The 12,245-nt window shown below is 49.7% G+C and overlaps 5 protein-coding genes across 5 annotated transcripts; 2 read left to right on the top strand and 3 right to left on the bottom strand.

Annotated features, from left to right (window-relative positions):
• Positions 1 to 274: 274 nt before the first annotated feature.
• Positions 275 to 2,402, top strand: BGZ61DRAFT_414710 (acetamidase). Its single transcript, XM_046243332.1, has 5 exons — positions 275 to 729; positions 794 to 1,205; positions 1,257 to 1,913; positions 1,964 to 2,104; positions 2,164 to 2,402. Exons 1-5 carry the CDS (start codon positions 430 to 432, stop codon positions 2,274 to 2,276), a joined length of 1,623 nt encoding a protein of 540 aa, XP_046108977.1. The 5' UTR covers positions 275 to 429; the 3' UTR covers positions 2,277 to 2,402.
• A 5-nt stretch (positions 2,403 to 2,407) lies between these two features.
• BGZ61DRAFT_344907 (uncharacterized protein) lies at positions 2,408 to 3,565 on the bottom strand (the record flags this gene model as incomplete). The annotated part of the gene is made up of 4 exons (XM_046239743.1): positions 2,408 to 2,801; positions 2,854 to 3,206; positions 3,259 to 3,383; positions 3,439 to 3,565. Coding segments are annotated over 4 exons (999 nt in total), but the record flags the coding sequence as incomplete, so codon positions are not given.
• A 1,126-nt stretch (positions 3,566 to 4,691) lies between these two features.
• Positions 4,692 to 6,458, top strand: BGZ61DRAFT_529379 (putative cytochrome P450; the record flags this gene model as incomplete). The annotated part of the gene is made up of 5 exons (XM_046253391.1): positions 4,692 to 5,072; positions 5,130 to 5,232; positions 5,297 to 5,365; positions 5,417 to 6,001; positions 6,055 to 6,458. The coding sequence occupies 5 exons, from the start codon at positions 4,692 to 4,694 to the stop codon at positions 6,456 to 6,458; spliced, it is 1,542 nt and encodes a 513-aa protein (XP_046108975.1).
• A 783-nt stretch (positions 6,459 to 7,241) lies between these two features.
• On the bottom strand, positions 7,242 to 8,288 carry BGZ61DRAFT_491590 (uncharacterized protein; the record flags this gene model as incomplete). Its single annotated transcript, XM_046250449.1, has 2 exons — positions 7,242 to 7,492; positions 7,571 to 8,288. 2 exons carry the CDS (start codon positions 8,286 to 8,288, stop codon positions 7,242 to 7,244), a joined length of 969 nt encoding a protein of 322 aa, XP_046108974.1.
• Positions 8,289 to 10,604: 2,316 nt separating this feature from the next.
• BGZ61DRAFT_345227 (necrosis inducing protein) lies at positions 10,605 to 11,435 on the bottom strand (the record flags this gene model as incomplete). Its single annotated transcript, XM_046239768.1, has 2 exons — positions 10,605 to 11,055; positions 11,116 to 11,435. The coding sequence occupies 2 exons, from the start codon at positions 11,433 to 11,435 to the stop codon at positions 10,605 to 10,607; spliced, it is 771 nt and encodes a 256-aa protein (XP_046108973.1).
• Between the last annotated feature and the right edge of the window lie 810 nt (positions 11,436 to 12,245).

The raw sequence follows: 12,245 nt of genomic DNA, 5'->3' as shown, positions 1-12,245 counted from the left end.
CGCACCGGCAATCAAATGAGGAGCCGCGGGCGCTTTGCCTCGATAAGAAAGTGTTCTAATGCTGCTCGACCGTATTCTCTCCGGGGCAAACACCGGAACACCTTTCCTGGATAGGAAAGCAACCTATTTATTCTAGGGTCAACATCGGGTAACGGCAGAAGAGGAGCGCCGCTTGACTCAGATAGGAAGGCAATCTCTTTATTCCCGGAGCCAGCCATCATTTCTCCCATCTTCTCCACTCCCCCTCAATCGCCTGCATCCATCGGCTGACCACCGGCGAGCCAATCCACGCGATCCACAAGTTCAACCACCCGGCATCGGATGCTGCAGGTGCTTGATAAGAAGAAGGAAGGGCAAGATAACCTATATAACAATCAAGGCTCGACCACCTCTTAGTTAAGCCGGCCAAGCATACGCAGATCGTTCAAAATGGCCATTTCTAAGACTAATGGGACTCCTGTCTCGTGGAAGCAGCTTGGCGAGAAGAAGCGCCAGGACCTGCAATCATCCATTCCCGAGGAGTGGCTGATTCCTGCCCAACTGCTTCCCCCAGAGTCGCAAGACGACGTGACCGCCTGGCCGGAAACTTCAGGCTGGTTTACAGCCGAGGAGCTCGCCATCACAAACTTGACTGCTGCCGAGTTGGTCCCCAGACTTGCTTCCGGGCAGCTCAAGTCCGAGGATGTCACCAAGGCCTTCTGCAAGCGCGCTGCTGCGGCACATCAGCTGGTGAGTCTCTGAGTTCTCAGCTTGACTACCGTCGCCGAAGAAGCCATATTGACGCAATTACCAGACAAACTGCCTGGCTGAGACCTGCTTCGACCGTGCTCTCACAACTGCGCGAGAACGGGACGCTTATCTGGCACGCACAGGAAAGCCAGTGGGACCTTTGCACGGTCTGCCCATCTCGCTCAAGGACAACTTCAATCTCCAGGGCCTCGATGCTACAGTAGGCTTTGCCTCGCACATTGGCAACCCGGCTAAAGCCGACTCTGCACTCGCGGCGGTGCTCGAGGACGCCGGAGCCGTGTTTTACGTCAAGACCAATGTTCCCACTGCCATGATGATCGCGGAGACAGTTAACAACGTCTTTGGGCGAACGATGAACCCGCGAAACAGGCAAACAACTAGTGGTGGAAGCTCGGGTGGAGAGTCTGCTCTCATTGTTATGAAGGGCAGCCCTCTCGGCGTCGGGTCTGATATTGGTAGGTGTTGTCCTGAGTATCCCTGATGATCATGGTCTTAACCCAACACAGGCGGATCTCTTCGTATCCCTGCAGCATGCACGGGTATCTTCACCCTCCGACCATCCGCTGGTCGATTCCCAGTGCGCAACTGTCGTTCCGGAATGCCCGGCCAAGAGGCGGTACAGTCGGTCAACGGGCCGCTGGCGAGCACCCTCCACGACGTTGAGCTATACAGTAAGAGCGTCGTCAGTGGACAGCCGTGGCTACGTGACCCCAAATGCCTCCCGATTCCATGGAGAACTGTTGAGCTCCCAAAAAAGCTGAAAATTGCAGTCATGTGGCACGATGGCATGGTTAAGCCCACAGCTCCAGTAGCTCGCGCTCTGCGAGAAACAGCACAGAAGTTGGAGGCTGCGGGCCACGAGCTGATCGACTGGGACCCCGTGGACCAGAAGCAAGGAAATGATCTGTTGGCACGCATGTTCGTGGCAGACGGAGGTCTTGCGATTCGAAAGGAATTGGAGCGTACCGGAGAGCCGTTCAGGCCAGAGATGGAAGCATACGCCGTCGCCAAGGAGTTGGGAACTTACGAAATGTGGCAACTGCACCTAGAGCGGACTGAGTTCCAGAACCGCTATCTTGACCGTTGGAACAAGGCCGGAATTGATGCCATTCTCTGCCCAACTATTCCGTTTAACACGGTCAAGAACGGAAAGTTCCAGCATGGTTTGTTACCCCTTCACTACACTGCTAGGGTCTGGTGCTAATTATCAAAGTCGGTTACACTGGTGTTTACAACGTCCTCGACTACTCAGCCATCTCTTTCGCAACTGGATTCTCGGTCGACAAAAATATTGACAGGATTGACCCCGGGTACGAGTCCTTGGGGCCAATTTGCAAGGCAATCAACGAAGAATGTGAGTTTAATTGTGTGCCACCGATATTTTTTGTCATATTCGTGTCTGACAATAACTAGTTGATGCCGACACTATGCATGGGCTACCAATCAGTCTCCAACTTGTAGCTGGAAGATTGGAGGAGGAAAAAGTTATCGCAATCGGCAAACAGGTGCTAGAGGCTTTGGCATAATGAGGATGGGAGAGACTCGATGCCCTAAACGCAGAGTAGATTTATAGAGAGCAGCCACAGAGCGCCATAGATTGTCTACCGCTTCAAATGACGTTTATTAATTACGTTAGAATATGTTGCACCACCATCTACTATCCTAATATGCTCTTCGTGCTCCTATTATCAAGCTCCAAGGATCTGCTTTCCGTATCTATCCCATAAAACTCCTGATGAGCCCCCTCGACCATCTCCGTCTCTACGTTTGGCATCTTGGAACTGTGAGAAGACCTATCTACTTCCACGTTAATGGGTGACATTTGCTCATGAATGTTCGATAGATTTCTTGTTGACAATCCGAGCTTGATGAAGAGATTTGGGAAGTACCGGCTGATGAACGGCTTCATACGCATGAGGTTGTTGCAGACGATGCCCAAATTCAGCTCCAGTGCTGATACCACACCTATCTCAGCCATTGTCTGAGTGAAGTCGGTACTGGAAACGAGGAGCTTCATGTATGGGGCGCGGGCAATGGTTGCCAACAATACTCTGCGACGGCAATTAGCGAGACATTCGGTCGACAGAATGAGATGCAACGTACCCAGACCCAAGAGTCAGTATCCCCCCTGTCAACATCTTCTTCCTGAACGGCATTTGAAGTTTCCACAACGTGGGAATAGGCAAGATGATGACAGCTACGTCCGAAAATATGCTTAGCAACACTTGAGCGAGGCCAAGATTGATCAAACAATTGTTGGCTCCGGCATTAATGGGATTGCAAGGACCGCTGAGCAAGACTGTGAACGTTACCGAATACACCACGACTGCAAAAGCGATAGCATATGCAGATATGCGGAACCATCTAGATGGGTCGATGCGGTATAGAACGGAGAGGATGGCCAGTCTGGTTAGCACCGGGCACCAGACATATGTTATCATGATTGGTAGTAGATACTAGGTATTCATGGGTAAGCAATGTCCAGCAGCCTGAAAAAGGAAAACGCACTCTATTCAATTTTGTTGCGTCTTGAATTGTAACATTCCAAGCATGTTGGCCCCACCCGTGCGGTATACAGAAGAGAGCGGAGAGAAAGTTGGCCAGAGCCATTAACCAGGCAATCGTGATTAATACTGACAGCCTCATGAGTATCGTGTTCCGACTTCCCAGCTGTGAAGGATAACCCACCGACATCGGGTTCTAGTTTCTTGATGAGGAAAGCGCTGGTGACGTAGCGAATTGCGAGGGAGGCCGTTGACATGGTGAACATGATTGAAAACATCACCACCGTTGCCACGAGCACTGGCGTGCAAGGCGTACATAAATCCGGCTAGGTGTCCCTTTTTAGTCTATTCCCGTTTTTAATTCGCTATGTCTAGATCCAAGAAGAACTGCTTTGACTCAGCAGTCGCTGTGTTACCAGTTGCCACTGGGAACCACGTGGCTATCCTCGCCTCTGGATCTGCAAGTAGTAAGCCATTTACGGTTTTGGCCACGCTCTTAGGGAAGATTGGAACCACTGAAGCATGGAGGGATGTATAATATAGAATATCAAAGCGCAGAGTAAATAGGGCCTGCCAGCGTAGTATCGAATCAGGATAACAATGCTGAGACAGTTGGTTGGAACTGGTCGTGGGGGATTTCCACGGGAGGAGCTCATGCAGACGGCGAAATTCTTCAGTAAATGAACAAGGCCGTGATTGAAACAGGCATAGCACGGCTCTACTCGGCCTGGGCCGTCAGGCTCGACAATTGTGAAAACGCAATGAATCGAATTGAGTCCTTGGATATACTTATGAAGCTCACTGAGGTTGAAGATTTATCCCTTCATAATTTACTCCGCGGCTGATTTCCAAACTTGGGCAGGTCCCTACTAGCTTGCAGTAGCGACGGGCAGACTTCCTAACAAACCAGATCTTACGTTTAGCCGTGCCGTCGAGATACCGGTACCGAAGCGATGTGTTTTGTAGGTTTATGCCGCAGGGATTCATGCAATCCTTGTCGAAGACGCCATATGTGGGGCCGTTCCCGAGCATTCCGGCGTTGATCATGATGATGATACGATCCCAATGCGAGGGGAAAGAAAGTCGAAAATCACTCTGGGAAGTAAATGGGAACGATGTATGAGCTGAAGAATATGGAATGAACCTCTCCCGATATTGGGCTGTAAGTGTTGCTTGCACAGATCTTCAAAAACCCGATGGAGAGATCACAGAGACAGGGGCAGGTTGGCAATCAACAGATCGGCAAACAGTGGACCCCATTCAATCTAGTTTGACGCAGCTAAACTACGATGCAGTATCCGTGAAACCAGAGAAAGTATGGATATTAATCATATCTTGGTTCCGGTGAGAACGGTGGCGTTTCTCGCGGGGAAATATCAGCGGCTGCTCCGCCGTTCCCGGATCTTCCACATGAACCATCCCCAAACACCATTCAACATGACACCAAACTCGAGTTTCCCGGTGACCATTCCACCAAACGTTGCTCATGGTTTCTTGAGTAGCCTCTTGTGGACTCAAGCACCCTACTTCATTGTGCCTTTCGTTTTGCTGGCTGTTTGCTTATCCCCGTTCTTAAAAACCCCATCCAGTGTTCTCCTCCTCAATCCGAAGAAGAACGTCTTCGACTTTCTACACATAGGGCCGAAGAAGAGTTTCTTCACAGAGGCAGATGGTATTATCCAGAGATGGCTGAGCGGGAATCCTGTCAAGGCCGCCAGGATTAACACATGGGACGGGGAGGTCGTACTGGTGCCCCCGCATATGGTCCACGAAGTAAAGAATGAGAGACGTCTCAGCTTGTCCCTATGGCTACGAAAGGTTAGGCTTATTACTCAAGCTGAAATAAGAGGAAACGGCGACTAATGTATGCTGTAGGCCTTTCATGCTCACCTCCCTGGCTTCGAGGGCTTTCAGGAAGGCGGATATCACCACGACATTTTGAAATCCACTTGTAACAACCAGTTGAACAAGAATCTAGGTAAGGCTGTCTGATAATTGTTTCCCGACGGCCGTGGTGAGACTAATACGCACCACAATGAAAGCCAAATTCACGCAACCGTTGGCAGATGAGGCTGGGAAGGCCATCTTAGATATCTTCACAGACCAAGGAGGTAAATCATGAGTGCCCGAGCTCTTGTCACCAGTGAGCTAAATATTGGTAGAATGGCATGCGATTCGCATTTTGGAGGAAACGCCCAACATCGTGGCACGATGCGTAGCACGCGTTTTCCTTGGAGAAGAATTTGCCTGCAACCCAGACTGGATCAGAATCACCCGGGACTATACTCTTGCAGGAGTTCCAGTCGGATTTCTTCTGCGGCTTTGGCCTGTCTCTTGGCGACCCATTGTACAGTGGTTGATTCCAGGCATGAGCAAACTGCGAAAGATGATGGCCGAGGCCCGACAGATCGTGGAACCTGCCGTGGAAAAACGTAAGAAGCAAAAGGCCGACGGAAAGACGGGATTTTCCGATTCTTTGGAATGGTTTGATGAGTCTGCGCGTGGGAGAGACTACGATTACACCGGTGTTCAGGTCTTTCTCTCAGTTGCCGCCATTCATACCTCGACCGACCTGATCTGCGCGACACTCGTTCGTTTAGCCCAGAATCCACAGATTCTCGCACCTCTTCGACAGGAGATCGAAACTATTCTCGACGAGTCCGGCTGGGACAAAGCTTCTCTACAAAAGATGAAGCTGCTAGATAGTGTGATCAAGGAGAGCCAGCGCATGAAGCCAGTGGCCATCGGTTCGTTGTCATTCCCCTTCACTATTCTAGGCACCTTGCTAACGGTTGACAAGTATTGAGACGTATTGTTCTGGAAGATATGACCTTGTCTGACGGGACAGCACTCAGTAAGGACAGCACCGTGGCTGTGCCGTCATACAGAATGTGGGATCCCGAGTTCTACGAAAACCCCGACAAGTGGGATGGCTACCGGTTCTGTAAGATGCGCGAGGAGCCTGGTCATGAGAATCAGCATCAGCTGGCTACAATCAGCGTCGACCATTTTGGGTTTGGCTATGGAACGCAACCATGTCCTGGTCGGTTTTATGCGGCTGATTTGGTCAAAACAATACTGATCCATATCGTCACGAAGTATGATTTCAGGCCTCACGAAGGGGAAAGCCTTGATAGCATGCTATTTGGATTTGATTCTACCTTTGATCCGTCTTTGAACATGGAATTCAAGAGGCGAGAGTAGATGGTGTTGTTTACTCTGCGAGTTTGGACTACAGTTCGTCGCCGGGTAATTAGTCTTACTGGACAAATGGTCGATGCCAGTCACACACTGTCTGGGTAATTTATTATCGCGTCTGAATACAAAGCAAACAAATCCAATACACTTTTAGTCAATTATCTTTTTAAAGGCTAATCCGTAGTTCATAGGTCTTGTGTTTTGTTACTCGGCCATAAAGATTTTGGGTTGCTGTATTTGAGATCCACGTCGCTGAGACCTAACCCGAACTCGCAGTACAGCTGCGCATCGTAGAAATAAGAGTGACAGTAGTCCAGAATGAGCCCTCGTCAAATTCTGACTGTGGACATCTTGAAACCGGCTTCCGTGGTCGAAAGTGTGGTGTTGCGTCGGAGGTTGCGTCTGTAATCAGACTAGTTACATCACTATGGCATAAGGCAACGTGCAACAAATTACCAATTTTCCATACAGAGCAACTCTAGACATCTAATCTAACTTCTGTCTGCTTCCTCAAGGTGAGCAAGTTGCCGGCACAAGGTCAAAAAAACACAGTTTTATCCACAATTCAAGCATTTCTTACCCAATGCTACCACAATGACCAAATATCAAGCTTTTCAACTTGAACTCTAGACATCACTTAATTAATTAGCTAAGGTGCCCAGAAGTCGAACCTCTGATAGGGTCATTCCATAAGATTCGTCACACAGTAATTCGCTGGTTTACAAAGTGGTATTGAGATAGCCCGGAATTCACAGACTATGATCTAATCAATTATTCCTCATGAGTCGCCTAAAGAGGCATTTGCAGAAGCTTTTCAAACCCGCACTTCAAGGTTTCCAAAAGCGATTCCTCCAACTCGTCCTCGGCGAGACCTTCTGCTAAATCCAGGAGTGAGAGCTCATCATCTTCATCCAAATCCATGGCAGCCGAGGCCTTCTGCACGACCGTAGACAAGATAGCAGCCCGACAGGTCACATCCGCAGCTGCGATGGCCAAATTATCAGCAATCAGACTCTGACGTGTAATGTCGTCGTTCCCAGCTAACCGGCCTGTGTTCCGGCTCATGACACATGAGGAGAGAATATTAGACCAGCGTCTCCAGAGGCTAGAAAGCCAACCTTCACCCTGCTCCTGAGCCTTCTTGAAGCACTCCCGGTAGACTTGGCGATATTTCTTGAGGTTTTCAGGTGAGTCCTCGGTGTTGATGGGCGGCTCCTCGTCGTCTTCTGTCGGCTCCTGGTAGTGATAACTCATGGGATCCCAGTCACGAGTAAGCCACGAGGGATAACACTCATTGCCAGTGCTGCGAGGCACAGCCGCGACCCCATCCCAGTCGATGATACCCTGAAGCTGACCATCGTCTGAGACCAGGACGTTTTGGATGTCGAAATCGGGATGGGCGAGGACGAATGGGTTGGGGCCGGGCACTTTAGGAAGCCAGTCAATGAGTTGACGCAGAAGGATGTCTAATCCCCGGGGGACGAGATGAGTGGACGGGTGGAGTTCCATGAAAAAGGTATAAAATTCCTTTGTATCCAGCGAAACTGGCTTCTCAACATAGATGGGATCGTCACATGGATCACCATCGACAAACAGTCGGTCAAGCTCTACCTGACAATCAGTCGAGCGCATCGAACCAATTCCAGAGATGTTTCCTTTCGAATCATATAGAGGACAGCCTCCTTGACCGAAGTTGTATTTGCCTAGCTGGACCATGGCCAAGGCGATGCCTTCCAACGCGCGGACTCTGTGGGCGTGTAAGATGTCGGGATCCGTAACGCCCGAATTTCTCGCATGCCAAACCTCTTGCAGAGGCCGACCGGAAATGGATGACATGAAGATGTAAGGGCAGTTGAGTTTATTGTTGGTCGTCGCTGAAAATTCGAAAACTTCGGGAACGGGAACAGTTGTCTCCCGCTTTAGGAGTCGCATCGTATTGGCCTCTGACGTCAAAGAAGCCGCCGACAGCTCATCCCACTTTCCCTCCACGCCGTTGACTGGGATTTTGACTAGCCAACGAATACCATCGGCAAATTCGAGGGGGTAAAGGATGTGGTAGGACCCCGACATGGGGTCTCCCACGGTCGGGTTCTCGTACTGAGTTCCGGGATGAAGCTTCTGGCGAGCTTCAACTGCAAGCCGAGGCAATGCATCGAGGTTGAGTGCGGCGAGAACAGCTGCAAAGCGTTGAAGAGGGTCTTCCTCGTCCTCGTCGTCGCTTTCGAGCTCCGGATCGTCGTGGGGCGACTCCTCTTGAGGCGGCGTCATGCATTCTCGTTCGGGGATTTCGGGATTGTCCAGTGACGCCATGGTTGTCTTGGTCAACTGAGAGCTGTTTATTGAGTGGACGACGTCGTATTGGGCGATGAAGTTCCTACGCAAAGTGTGCGAGATGTCGATGGAAGGAAAGAAGAATTGAGAAAAAAGCAAGGGGCAGTCGGTTTGTTATACTTTCAGCCAACGCCCGGGTGCTGATGTGTCCTGGTTACACAAGAACAACGGACCGCGCAGATGCCAGCAAACAAAGGCGATAGAGGGGAACAGAATCACATGGAACTGAGCGTAAGAGCAAACAAAGCACAGACTTGCGGCGAATCCGATTTTCGGCCGCCAGGAAAGGAACAAAGGGGGCCAGGACAGAGGCAGTGCGATTAGACACAAAGAGAATCAACGCTGGTCGGCTTGTTCGCAAAGACTGATAAAAGAACAGACATGAGTCAATTTCGCTGGTAAGCCACGGGAGATTGTCACACAAAGAGTGCATTCAAGACGCATGCCAAAGGGTAGACCTTTTGGGATAATACAAGAAAGAAGATCGGGGATTTGCAAAGGTCCTTTATAAACTGGAAGACTCAACAGCGAGTCTTCAACAGACCTTCATTGGAGTATTTGAAGGGATCTAGAAGAAGTCTTTGACATATTTAACATGAAGAACCATCTCAAACATCGAAAAAGTTTAACGGTGGAAACATTCTCTCACGACTGCTTCACGATTCATTGTAGCCACGTTACAACTGCCCAAAATTACTATTCACCATGGGAGGACATCATTGGTAAGTTTCTAGCCCAAACTCACAATATCATTCAGTATTGTAACAACCAGCAGCGGAGGTTGCCACAAGGCTATGACTACTCGATGTGCCACAAAGTCACATATGATTTTGTGCCGCATCCACAACACATGGCACCTGCCTAAACATGCATGCGTGAGCTGTCGCGACGAAGCCAAGCGTGCTGAGAAGGCTCAGAAGCAAGAGAAGGCTCAGAAGCAACAGAAGCAAGATAAGAAAGCGAAGAAACCGCAGCAACAGAACCAGTACAATGCGTACTTAGAATAGCAGCTGGAAGAGAAGCCGAAGGGCTGAAAATAGAAGTGGTTATAGAGCAATAGAAGGATGTTGGTTCTTGACTGCGTCTTGTATTATCAGATGTCGGATGTGGAGCTAATGAGAATATTGTTATAGACTGGTCAGCTTGTTTAATTGCGATGTGCTGATCGCCGTTACTCTATTGGCGTAGATCAATGGCTATCACATGGCAAACCTGTCCATTTCGATGATAGTGTAGGGCGTGTTAAAGGGAAACAACAAGTGAAATCTACCCAGACTTAGCTTGAAGAAGGGAGTATCACTGCTCGTCATACACGGGGCACAACGCCAATATCCGTTACGAAACCAATCTTCAGTCGCTAACGAATTATGCAGGCTTGACTGGCCAATGTAGATCTGTGTTTCGCCGAATCAACGCGCCTTGGCTGGCCGAGAGGTAACCCGCCATAATATGCCAGCCATTGGCACTTGTAGAAGTTAGTTCGTTGAGTATTAAGGGGAAATCCACGCCTGATGGCAACCTGGCGCACTAGGCCTTGCTGGTTACCTCCTGGTGGGCCGTCTCATCCAGACTGATGGGGTCTGCACTCAGCACTCAACCTCTCAATTTATATCCATCATCTTTTGATATGGCACCCTGGCCTACTTCACCGAATTTGACCATCAACGTAATTAACAAACTAGTTTATGCGCAACAGGTTAAGGTTTCGTGTATTTGTATTTGCTTATAAAACCTGAGTCCACCCAATTCTAATAGCCAGGGAAACCAAGCCCGTATCTACAAAGGTGATCCTCCATATATCCCCACTCACTCCGGAACCGCTCAGGCGTCAAGGTAGGGGTCAAAACCAGCAACACCATCACCTGCAGCTTGCTTGAGCTTGTCACCAAACTCAGTATCCAACTTAGGTCCAACACCTCCACTCCAAGTGCTGAGCAACTTGTCTCGGAGGCCAACGTTAGGCCAGTGGTCCCAGCCGACGAGCGGGCTGCGGTAGAAAGAGCCCGAGTAGTTCTCAACGCCGCCAATATCAGCGTCATTTGCGAAACGGAAGCAGTGGGTTTGTCCTCCATCCTTGTGGTACACAACCAAGGGGTTTGTGCCGTCTGCGGGGAACTCGTTGCTGGCGTCGCTGAACCCAGAGTGACAGGATGTGGCAACCCGCACGACGTTTTCGCCTTGAGCGAAGACGATGATGTTCTCCCAGTCGTGACGATGCCCAGCACCGTATGTGGCTAAAGCAGCCTGATCCTTTTCAAAGTAGTACTCATACCTACAGATGGGCATTAGTATTAATCCATCACAAGCATTGAGGTACGGAACTGTAACTCACATGATAGCGCAGAACCCGTTGTTGCAGCGTTTCCGAGAGTAGGCGTTGCTGTTCTCGAGTTGATGAGGATCACGGCAGTCTCCCTGGGGGGTGCCAGTGGCATCATGGCCGGGGTTGGTGTTGCCATCAGGGTCAATGGCGGCTGTGTTGTAGCAGCCATCGGTGTCAAAGTCAAGTTTCGGTTGGAACTTGAGCTCAATGTCGTCAGCACTCTCAGGTAGAGCCGTGAGGACATCGCGCTTCGTTATCCGTGTAGGCTTGGCCTGGATTGAGGCCACGGCGCTGAGGAGCGCAATCGCGGTGAAAAGCTTGGTTTGCATGGTAGGAAAAGTTGAGGCTTGTAGGCAATGGTGAGGGTTGATATGAAAATTCTCTGGGAAAGTGCTTGTGCGCAGCTACTTATACTTCTCAAGAACTCGAGATTCTTTGGTAGAACTCTCAAGGCTGACAAGTGGCTAGTCTTCCGTCACAGATCAACTACGTCGTTGTAGTCGCGCAGATCGATGACATCGCATCCAGTAAGCTTAACCCATGCTTGGTGCGAGCTTAGCATGACAACGCATGATGGACTTTTGTTTACTTGCGACACGGATGTCTTCCTACACGGTACAATAGTCAGCACTAGGTAACAGAAGTCCTCTACCCCTGCAGGGTTAAATCCTTCAAACCAACTCCCGGCCTCGAAGATAGGATTCTTAGTGTCGATCCCCCAGAACCATTCTTTAAATGGCAGCTCGGGAAATGATGACATGGCTATCATCACTCACTCTGTGTCTGCCATGATACCCCACAGGCTACCAATGTAGGGAGACGGGCCAAGGCTGATCGCCACGGGACTAACGACTTAGAGTTTGATACAAATTCCTTCGGATGTGATACACGTGGGCCGGAGGATTCGTTTTGGGCCTTAAAGCAGAAGATAATGGCGCTATTTGTTTTAGCAATCCTACATGACCTCATAATATTCCGCCTGTCGATCTTAAATGTTTCCACTTGTGTTTCAATTAAGGCAAAATCGTTTACAATATTTAGACTACATACTCATTTCCTGGCACGAGCTCTAGGCTTTGACAACCTTAATCAAGTGCAAGGTGTCATAATATGAAACTATCATGGATGCTTAAGGCGGC

Source organism: Ilyonectria robusta (assembly GCF_021365365.1).
Source record: "Ilyonectria robusta strain PMI_751 chromosome Unknown BGZ61scaffold_4, whole genome shotgun sequence".
Taxonomy (NCBI): domain Eukaryota; kingdom Fungi; phylum Ascomycota; class Sordariomycetes; order Hypocreales; family Nectriaceae; genus Ilyonectria; species Ilyonectria robusta.
This window is presented reverse-complemented; position numbering and strand designations above follow the sequence as displayed.

Coding starts and splice junctions, on each gene's coding strand:
- BGZ61DRAFT_414710 (XM_046243332.1), top strand. CDS start 430: ATGGCCATTTCTAAGACTAATGGGACTCCTGTCTCGTGGAAGCAGCTT. Junction 1,206..1,256: donor CGGCGTCGGGTCTGATATTG/GTAGGTGTTGTC, acceptor AACCCAACACAG/GCGGATCTCTTCGTATCCCT. Junction 1,914..1,963: donor GAACGGAAAGTTCCAGCATG/GTTTGTTACCCC, acceptor TAATTATCAAAG/TCGGTTACACTGGTGTTTAC.